General features: G+C 43.0%; 1 protein-coding gene across 1 annotated transcript in view; it reads left to right on the top strand.

Moving 5' to 3' along the window:
* Positions 1–11,188, top strand: part of ttc17 (tetratricopeptide repeat domain 17) — a 46,506-nt gene that overhangs the window by 10,264 nt on the left and 25,054 nt on the right. Inside the window, exons 10-12 of the mRNA XM_063188989.1 lie at positions 155–267; positions 2,752–2,898; positions 7,585–7,700. Of these exons, the coding sequence (XP_063045059.1) occupies positions 155–267; positions 2,752–2,898; positions 7,585–7,700 (376 nt within the window). The remainder of the gene's footprint in view (positions 1–154; positions 268–2,751; positions 2,899–7,584; positions 7,701–11,188) is intronic.

Genomic DNA, 11,188 nt, shown 5'->3' with positions numbered 1-11,188 from the left:
GGCCCCGGAGTACTAAACTTTTTATTAGCTTCTGCTGCTACTAAGTATTGTACCCAAAACACAATTTTGTTGCCTTTTTGACAATGACAATAAATTCTTTGAATCTTGAATCTTTGAATCTTTGTTTGTGTGTGTTTTTTGTGTGGTTTCCTAGGTAACCACCAGATGTGTCACCTGGGCCCTCAGCAGCGCAGCCTCTTCTGCCCGTTTGATCTTCCCGTGCGCTATCACCGCGGCGACCTCTTCGAAAATGTACACTACATCCAGGTCAGACCCCTACCAATCAGCACTGAGCTTTGTACATGTATGGAATTGTCCATTCGCCGTTTGTTGCCATTTGAGACGTGGCTTGCAATGATGGCATATATCTGAACGTAGTTTAAGCCGTTCTTTATTTACAAAATATAATGATTCTTTTTACATTGACGTACTGCTCAAACTGTCTTTCTTATTAAAAGTTGCAAATGTATTATGTATTATATATGCCGTACATTCTGTATTGCCATATTTGTTATGTATGTATGTAGATGCATTTTTAATACTTTTTGCAGTTACTAAAGTTAGCATTTGCATCCTCTCCATGCCTTTGTCTCTTCCTCCAGTGTGAGGTGTTTGTGGCCAGCAGCAATTTATGGCTCTGGGCTGCGTTTCTCGACAACATCCTTGCTAACTAAGTTAGCAACTTACTTTGGTTGCAATGCAATTTCCCATTGGAAACCTAGTTAGTTGCTAATTGGTTAGCAACGACACTTTCGAGAAACGGGGTCCTGATGTGGAAGATGAGCGCAGGGGCGCAACTACTCATTTCTGTGGGGGTATGCAAGAACTATTTAGGTCCCCCCCCCAAAAAAAAGTACTTAATAATTATTTGGCGCCCTCCAAATGCCCTCTCTTTGGTGCCCCCCTCTCTCTGGCGCCCCCCTGCAACGCATACATCGCATATACTGTAGTTGCGCCCCTGGATGAGCGCCAGCGGCAGTCAAATGGCTCATTCTTTTTGAAACTCTGTAGTCGGAAACCCCGACCTCCGCCTCTGGAAACTGTACTCCGATCGGGGTTCTGAAACACAAACTCTTTGCAAGCACTTTGGTGTACTCCGAGTTTGTTAAGCATTAATGTTTTCAGGCATTTGTATTGTCCCCAGCTGTTGCAATAAAACGCATTTACAATGGATGTAGGGAGAGCGAACTCGGGTCTACTGACAACCGAGTTTCATAAGAACCAGCCGTAATCCAGGTATAGGGAAGCCATGTCTCCTGGGCCGTCTTATCCTGACCCCTGATATCATTTTAATGCAAATTACATTTGCAATACAATTAAGTTATATTTTCAGGGCACCTAGTTAAAGGAACACTGTGCAGGAAATGGACAAAAAAGGTACTGCAACTATGCTGTCCATTGAAACTGGGCTGCCTATTGCCAAATTTGATCTTTACATGAACGTTTACTAAGTAATAAACACATATTTCCTAGTATGGTCCAAGTAGAGTCATTTTTGCAGCTAAAATTGGCTATTTTTGGAAATTAAAAATGGCGGATCATGAAGAAGATCCCCCTTTTCATGAATGAAAAGTGCACATTTTTCAGTTATAACGAACACTTAGAATTTGATGGTGGTGGTAAGTATTCTTCAAAAAGGTGACATTAGTGAATGGGAAGCATGAATTCTGGAAATAAACAACAGTGTCCCTTTAAGGTGGGGTCTGTTGTAAAGGTGGCTACCTTCAATATAGGCCTAAAGAGAAGGGGGGAAATCCTGGTTTGTGATCATAGTACAGCCCTTGGTGGTTTTAAAAATAAATGTTAAAGAAAATGAAAAGAATGCCGCACACTCTGCTCCATGTTTTATTGGTGAAGTGACGTTTCGGCCGTCTGGCCTTGGCCGAAACGTCACTTCACCAATAAAACATGGAGCAGAGTGTGCGGCATTCTTTTCATTTTCTTTAACATTTGTATGCTCAGGAAGCCAGCACCTCAAGAAAGACTTTATTGGTGTGCGATACCTCTTTTTTTAAAAATAAAACCTGAAGTGGCCCTCGAAGGAAAACAATTCCCCACCCCTGGTCTAAGGCGAAGGCCAGCCATACTCCTCTGTGTCCACTCTCACTCCCCCATCTCTGTCTGCCATCTCCGGCTGCCAGTCCTGTCCTGTCCAGTGTTTTACATTGTTTGTGTTTACGTCCTCGGTTTGAAGAGGAGGTAGGGCTGCACGATAATGGAAAAAGTCATAATCACGATTATTTTCGTCAAAATCGTAATCACGATTATTGATTTTTTTGCTGATTTTTTTGAAAATTATAACAAGATGAAATATAACCACGAATGAACTATATACGGCATGAGCAAAATAAAATGAATTGTAATAATTGTGTAAAGGCAATAGCATGAAACTTAGGTGGACACATTTCTGGCCAGAAACTCCAGCCTGTCAGTATGTTCTGGCTTCAAGGACGCTCTCAAAGGTAGGTCACTATTGCCACGATTAAATCACGATTAAAATTTCGACTTCGATTTCACTAATTCATCACAATTTTCGATTATTTTCGATTAATTGTGCAGCCCTAAGAGGAGGCGTCTGTGGCTAGCAGCGTGGCTCTGAGGTCATAAATGATGAGTGCCACAACAGTCTAAGCCGCAGCCCCATCCTTCTCCGTTGTCCACTCTCACTCCCCGATCTCTGTCTCTGCGATCCTGTCCAGTGTTTTACTGTACGTTGTCTGCTTGTCTGTCTTGTGTTTACTGTGTCTTCAGTTTGGGGAGGAGGTGTCTGTGGCCAGCAGCGTGGCTCTGGTGTCGGAGATGAGTGCCAACGAGAGCCTGAGTCCCCAGCCGTACTTCTCCGTGTCCAGCGGGGAGAACCCCTCCTCCCTCTGGGGGCAGGAAGCCACTTCCGCCACGGTCAGTCTCGCCGTGTCGCCCACGCGCACGCAAGCCTCCTGCATGCTGCTTCTGTACTCACGCTAGAGCTGATGTGATGAACCAAACAGATGAAAACGGAGAAGCAATGACTGTAGATTAAGGACAGTTGGGGGGTTTGACATGATAAATTGCCTAATTATTTAATGACGTTAAAAATCGCGTACCCCCACTTTAAAAATCCCCACTACACTACTGGGGGTTAATTGAAAAAAAGAAAAAGAAAGAAAGGAGGGAAAACTGGAGAAATGAGTAAACATAATCCTAAGGCAGGGTTTCTCAACCTTTTTTTAGGCGAGACACCCTTTCAATTCATGAAAAATTTCAAGGCGCCCCAAACCAACAAGCCGTAACATGGCATCGCTTCCGATACCACACAAGCTTAGAAAAGTAACACATTTGGAGACGTCACACAACCTACCTACATTCAAAGTTGGGTCATTTCACGTGAAATCAGACACTTTGGGACCCGACCGACCCGGATTTCAATCATACTTGGTGTGCCTTTTTAGTAGCAAGGTAGCACCCCAGAACTGCATTGGTTTGAATCTGACACTAATATTAAGGGAGAAACAGACTAGGAAAGGTTCACATGTGAGGGTAGGACACTATACATTCAGCCTTGAATATATCAGTCAGTGTTAGTCACAAAAAGATGCCTGTGGTGTTATTTGAAAGCTCTTTTCTGGCTCTACATATTACACAATCAGCTTGGAATACAACAACTCTCAGAATATGAATTATGATAAATTGAAAAATTAGAAATTGAATATCTAAAAAAACTATATTTTAAAATGGCCAGTTCCTTGTCCAAACGTAGCCGGCAATGTCATTAGCAACACCTCAAATGCTGGTGTTCGGTTCTTTATTCATTTCAGAGAGAATTTGACTCACAAATATGGCATCATACAGACCACTTACTAATAATATGGTAATACCATAGTAGCATCACATGACAAAACAAAAACAAAACAAAAATGGTCAGTTTCCATGGTCCCAGGTTTCAGAAACTAAGGCAGATGTCCATTTATACACACCAAATGATGATATGTGAATGTTTGAACATTCCTTCTCTGTGTACCTGTGTCATCTTCCCTTTACCATACTTTAAAGAGATAATCAATGGCTACACTCTCATTTTGTACTCTACCAGTGCATTTGAAGCAGCAGCTGTGTCTTTTGTAGATAATGTATAAGTACGTCCCGTTGCAGTTAGGTTCCACTACCAGAAGCACATCCTGATGATCCATGACAAGTCTATCTGGTCTGAAGGGAAAAGTGAAGGATGGAGATGGTCCATGAGGATGCAGGAAGTTCAGTTTCACCTCTCCAGTGCTCGGCATACATTCCTCAACACATGCTAGCCACCAGTTGCCATCATATACAGCTACAACATACCCTTTGATGCTTGAAAATGTAACACATTCCTTTACTGAGCTCACTCTTTCAACTCTGCCTTCTCTGAATGCTGAAAATGGCCTAACTTCCACTGTGTCCATTGACAATGGGCAGAAGCTGTGTAGTTTTTGAGTACCTGGAATAGTTCTTGCAGATTCCAACCTTTTCAACAGGTTCTCAGCTTCATGATGGTACATCTCTGTTGTGGCAAACTGGCAATGGATGTTCTTGAGAGAGATGCACCATCATGAAGCTGAGAACCTGTTGAAGAGGTTTGAATCTGCAAGAACTATTCCAGGTACTCAAAAACTACACAGCTTCTGCCCATTGTCAATGGACATTAGGCCATTTTCCACATTCAGAGAAGGAGTTGAAAGAGTGAGCTCAGTAAAGGAATGTGTTACATTTTCAAGCATCAAAGGGTATGTTGTAGCTGTATATGATGGCAACTGGTGGCTAGCATGTGTTGAGGAATGTATGCCGAGCACTGGAGAGGTGAAACTGAACTTCCTGCATCCTCATGGACCATCTCCATCCTTCACTTTTCCCTTCAGACCAGATAGACTTGTCATGGATCATCAGGATGTGCTTCTGGTAGTGGAACCTAACTGCAACGGGACGTACTTATACATTATCTACAAAAGACACAGCTGCTGCTTCAAATGCACTGGTAGAGTACAAAATGAGAGTGTAGCCATTGATTATCTCTTTAAAGTATGGTAAAGGGAAGATGACACAGGTACACAGAGAAGGAATGTTCAAACATTCACATATCATCATTTGGTGTGTATAAATGGACATCTGCCTTAGTTTCTGAAACCTGGGACCATGGAAACTGACCATTTTTGTTTTGTTTTTGTTTTGTCATGTGATACTACTATGGTATTACCATATTATTAGTAAGTGGTCTGTATGATGCCATATTTGTGAGTCAAATTCTCTCTGAAATGAATAAAGAACCGAACACCAGCATTTGAGGTGTTGCTAATGACATTGCCGGCTACGTTTGGACAAGGAACTGGCCATTTTAAAATATAGTTTTTTTAGATATTCAATTTTTAATTTTTCAATTTATCATAATTCATATTCTGAGAGTTGTTGTATTCCAAGCTGATTGTGTAATATGTAGAGCCAGAAAAGAGCTTTCAAACAATACCACAGGCATCTTTTTGTGACTAACACTGACTGATATATTCCAGGCTGAATGTATAGTGTGCTACCCTAAAATGTGAACCTTTCCTAGTCTGTTTCTCCCTTAATATTAGTGTCAGATTCAAACCAATGCAGTTCTGGGGTGCTACCTTGCTACTAAAAAGGCACACCAAGTATGATTGAAATCCGGATCGGTCGGGTCCCAAAGCGTCTGATTTCAATTGAAATGACCCAGTTGCAGCTGACTGGGGCGACCTATATTTACGTTATTGTGCGTCAATGGCAGATGAAAGATTCCACTGACTAGCATTAACTTATCAATTTAGATAAATATGTATCATATTACATAATTTATATATCAGTCACGTTTCCACGGCACCCCTGAGGGGGGCCCCCGGCACCCCTGTTGAGAAACACTACGCTAGAGACATAGGAGGCTCTTTTCCACTGCCGGTTTTCTGGTAGGTCTACAGCTCGACAAAGCGCGACTTGGACGCCGTTTTTTGCTTTTCGATTGGGCAAGACACAGCTCAATCATGATGCAAAAAGTGGCCGCCGAGTCGTGCTGTGTCGAGCTATAGGCCTACCAGAAAACCGGCAGTGGAAAAGAGGCAATAGCAGGCTAAACGAGCGAGGCGAAGAGAGGCGAAATTCAGTGTTCCATTCTGACAGCTCAACCGGAATCAGGTTGTCGCGGCGAATCAAATGGAATGGAGCAGTTATGTTGTTGATTTGATTGGCCGCCGCAGGTCAAATTCGCTCATTTGCATGATATTAAACTTGGCAGAATAATTTCACTTCTGTTCGCTTGAAAACGCGTGCCTTCACCTCTCTCATAGGAATGAATGGCGAAGTTCGCTTTGCTTGGCCAAATTTACGTCTTTGTGTCCTTAGCATCAAACTCCCTCTGCCCTTTCAACACTGTGATCAATGATCAATGTGAATTGATGCCCTGATGAAGACAGTATGTCGAAACACATGGCATGTCGGCAGGATTTACTAAAGGCCTACTTTTCATCTTCACATTGCTGTTTGGACTCCCTAGTTGTTGATTTTTTTAAATTGTTTTTACTAAACTTAGGTAAGTGACCCTGACTGAAGCAATCCCTTCTCTCTTTTTTGGTAGAATGTGATCAGTTTCAATAGCACTCTGTCTCTGCTCTCTGTCCATGATTACTGTTGTATGAACTCTGTTCAATTGCAGGGCTGATAGTATTCAGGCTCCATGCCTGATTTCAGGCTTGACAAGAGTTTGCAAAAATAAAAACATTGATAATAATTAGCCATTAGGTTATTCTTATCTCAGAAAGTGTTACAAGTTCAGGGTTTTCTTCTACTGTCAGGCTTGAATAATGGTCATATGCAGGCTATTAAATGTTTGAATAATGTGTCAATATAGGCTTACGTTACGTCACTATGCAGTATCTTGTCGTCGTCGTTAGAGCAGGGAAAAAAGTTCAGGCTCAGGATTTTTTTCCCACTATCACCCCTGCAATTGCCATGGACCAGTTTTAGGAGTAACAACAACAGACTAGCTCCTGTACACTACCTTGTTTTTTTCCAGCTGTTGTAAATTAATACATTTATGTCTATTGTCTACAATGTATTTTTTAAATGTTGTTAATTTGGCATTTTGAATGTTATTTTATTTATATGTTGTTCCTGTGTGAAAAAATAACTTTCATAGAATACTTGTTTTCCAGTTCCCTTTTGGGGTAGACATGATGAACAACACAGCAGTTATCCTTCACCTTCCTTAGTTCTGAGTTGTACGCAATATAATTCAGAAATGATTTCGAAATGATGACTGATGAAATTGTATGTGGTTCGTCAACATCAGTACAGTGGTCATGTTTGTCAAGGTGACTCAGTTGTTTGACTAGTGATAACAGAGTATAATTAACTGTGTGCGTGTGTGTTTTTTTGCTTGTCCTGGTGTGTGTGTGTGTGCGTGTGTGTGTGTGTGTGTGTGTGTGTGTGTGTGTGTGTGTGTGTGTGTGTGTGTGTGTGTGTGTGTGTGTGTGTGTGTGTGTGTGTGTGTGTGTGTGTGTGTGTGTGTGTGTGTGTGTGTGTGTGTGTGTGTGTGTGTGTGTGTGTGTGTGTGTGTGTGTAAAGCAGGCTGGCTTGTCGGTGCTGTGGCCCAGGAGGTCTGACTGTGCTGTCCAGTTCCCCTCTCTGCCCCCCTCCCACCTGCTGCCCACCTTCTACCTCCCCCCGGAGACCCGTGGCTACGGGTGAGTTACCGCGCACTCACACCGCCGGCCGGCATTGAACGCGTGGAAAGATGCGGAAGTAACTTTGACTTTCGTTGACATACGTTGACTTTCTATGGGAGAGCAGGCGGCAGAAGCGTTAAAAGCCGCAAAGCGTGTCTGGAGTCGAAAGCGTCAAAAGCCGAGGGCGTCAGAAGTTGAACTTCATCTAAAAATATGTAATGAGCTCGGCGGCGACAGCCGTCAGCCAATGGAATGTTCACATTTTTCTAAACACGAGCTTCGGTTGGTCGAGATTCTTGGTCGAACGCTTCAGGTTGAATCTTTTGCCTCGTTCAACGCCCCTGACCTGTGCTTTCCAGGCAGGAGTCAGCAGCGTTTTAGCTCTTTCAACGCCGGCGGTGTGACCACAGCATTACTCCTCCCCTGTGTGATCTTTGTAGGGATTTCCTATCAATTAAGCATATTCTATCATATTCTATCTTGCTCTGCCCTTAGAATGAAAAGGCAGCAGTTTTTTAAGGAACGTACTGTAGTAGGTATTTTCAATAAGGTCCCACCTTTTAAAGGTGTTAAACTTTTTAAAGTGCATTGATATGAGCAAACTTATTTAATGTATGTATTTATTTCTTTAATTATTGATTTTTAATGTCAAGTCCAATGTATTACCTGTATTAGCCATGAAATAGCCACAGCTGCTTAACTGGCTTTAACCCATTGACGCCTAAGGCACCTGCAAAAAAGGGTGCTGAATGCCTGAGCCCTTTTTAAGAAAAGCTGCCCTCGGCCTATAAAAACCTAAATATCTCAGCTTCTGATGCACATAAAAATATGCACTAAGTTGCATTTAAACGCAAAGACCCTTATCTTTCATTAGAATGTGTTCATTCATCTCAAATAAAGTTAATAGTTTTAATAAAGTTGTCTCAAATCTCATGACCCTGAATGTTGCGTAATGCAGCTCCAGGCGCCAGGGCCAATGTTGCGCAACGCAACATCAGGCATCAATGGGTTAAACAAACGTGTGAATGACTGTAGCAGGGGAATGGGAAGTGGTACACTGGGCTACAAAAGGAAAGTGCTGTAGCTCCCCCATGCAAAGTCAATTAGGGGTCTTACACACTAGGGCGGTAAAGCGTCGCGGAACGGCCAAGATTTTTACCGGCGTCGGTGAAAATACATTGAAACATATCTGTCCTTACACACCAACCGGCGGTAGTTGGGCGTCAGCGGCGCGGGAGCTGGCTCCGCACCGCACTGCATTTGGAAAACGGAACTCGAGCGTATTTTTCACGCCGGCGACCGGCGGTGTCTCTTTCAAATGAAGTGCAAAGTAGCACGCTAGCTTTGGCTGTGGGGGGGTTTTGAACAGGACTGGCTGCGCACGCTGACGCTGTCAGTGTGAAAGGCAGAGAAAAACACACCGGCCGAAACTAAGCAGAAAGACCGCGTTCGTCCCGCGTCCGTTCCGTTCGGCTTTGGTATGTTTGACCCCTTACTTCTGTCGCCCGTTGCTGCTCAAGTCGCTGGTGGTGTGTTCCTACCATTGTGGTCCAAATGCGTTCCTTTTTTGCTATGTCAAATTTGCAGTAACTACAATATTCTACCTAATACTTTGACAGCCTTTTTCTCAGTTTCAATTGCCGCCTGACCACCTGGCTCAAGGCAGCCGAAGCATGAAAGGGAGACCAGTCCGCAACGTCATTTCAACATAAAGTATTTAGCCGGAGCCCACCCAGACGTTAGACATTAGACGTTAGTCCTAACACAATGTTGGGGCAGTTACTGCACTTTGCCTTTGTAGGGCAGTACAGTACCTAGCACAACACTGTAGTATGCTATTGTTGTGTGTTAAGCAGACCTGAAATATCTCGAGCATTTGGTGCCTGGATAACAGGCATGGGACTGTAGACCATGTTAAACAATTGGTAGTAACTGCAGAGACAGTCGAAAGGTTTCTTGGACCTAGAAAATATTGGGTAGCTGTAGGCATAGTAGGGCTGTACAATATGTCAAATTTAGTATATCGTGATGTCAAAATTGCTGTCAAACGATATCACATTTCATGATATCGAGTTGAAACAATATTTTTGTCATTTGTCTATACTGCCTAAGGGTAGGTTATGCTAAGCGCAATACATTCCCCTCCACTTGAGCCATTTCGAGCATAGAGCAGACTTGCTAGCTACCCAACACTCTTGCAGAACACTAATGTGTGAAACTCTCACACTGCTGAAGGGAGGGAAGATTGTGAATCGTTTTGCCCAATTATTTGTGCTTAAAAGAAATATCGTCTGAAAAAAAATCATGATATCAATATTGACTGAAATAATCGTGATATTGATTGTTCTCATAATGGAGCTGCCCTAAGGCATAGGGTTATTTCCTGGTTTCTACCATGGTTAAGGTGTGAAGGCATTTGGTCTAAATAGAATAGAGAATGACCTGTGTCCTTTATCGTGTGGTTTACCACCTTCGGCCTGTGACATAACCTTGAGTGCATTCCAATATGCAACCTTGCGTCCTCCACTTTTGTTTGTGGCCTTGCTCCGCCTCCTGGCTCCTCCTCCGCCGAGAAAACAATAAAGTTTCCCAGCTGTCAGCCTAGCCACAACAACTTTTTGGGGACTGTTTTTCATTCACCATCCCAATTGCAAATGAGAAAATGACTTTACAATTGAGCTTTTGCGAGATATTGAAATATAATGCTGTTGTCAGTGATGTCATCATGACGTATTACTTCCTGGTATGAGGCCACAAGCACAAGTGGAGGATGCAAGGACGCTCATTGGAACGCACCCATTGAGAGTAAATAGAATGGAGGCCAAAATTCTATTTCATTGTTGAAGCCAAGTTGGAGCCAAGGTTGGACCCAAAAAGACCAAAAAATGGCCAAATCCCATTCATTCCTATGAGAGACATAAAACCCTGTATCTCCCTTAAATGCCACTCCAGGGGGATCATTTTTCGCTCAACTAGTAGGTCCCCTTGCTCTCCAACTTACCAGGGTGGTGATTTTTTGTGGTGATGTTTTATTTTAGAGAGATATTAAAAGTTAAATTGACCAATGAGCATCAGAACATGGTTTGATTGACCGTTAGAAGTCTTGTTGTTGTCCAATCAGCACCTGCGTTTGGCGTTGCTAAGGTGGAATGTAAGTTGGAATGTTCCCAAATCTGGCTTCAAAGCGTTGAATGGCAAATAGCGTTGATTTGGCGTCCATTCTATTTACTGTCAATGAACGCACCCCTTGTGTAGTTAGAGCTGGAATGTTGACCCCTGACAAACAGCTGTGTTGAACTAGCCTGATTATCATCAACATTCAAATCTCTTCGAGACTTGGTCTGGCCAAGACCATAACAATTAACGTTTCCCATCCGGCATGGTTGACCCCCCTCCCTACGTTTGCCACTGGTTGACTGGTGTCTAACAAAGTGGGTGGAGTTCCCGTTTTTTCGGGAGATCAGAAATGATATTTGCATTGCTCTTGGCCTGACTAGGAGCAACGC

Source organism: Engraulis encrasicolus, chromosome 22 (assembly GCF_034702125.1).
Source record: "Engraulis encrasicolus isolate BLACKSEA-1 chromosome 22, IST_EnEncr_1.0, whole genome shotgun sequence".
NCBI lineage: Eukaryota > Metazoa > Chordata > Actinopteri > Clupeiformes > Engraulidae > Engraulis > Engraulis encrasicolus.
Note: the sequence above shows the minus strand (reverse complement) of the source record. Positions and strands in the feature narration are given on the sequence as shown.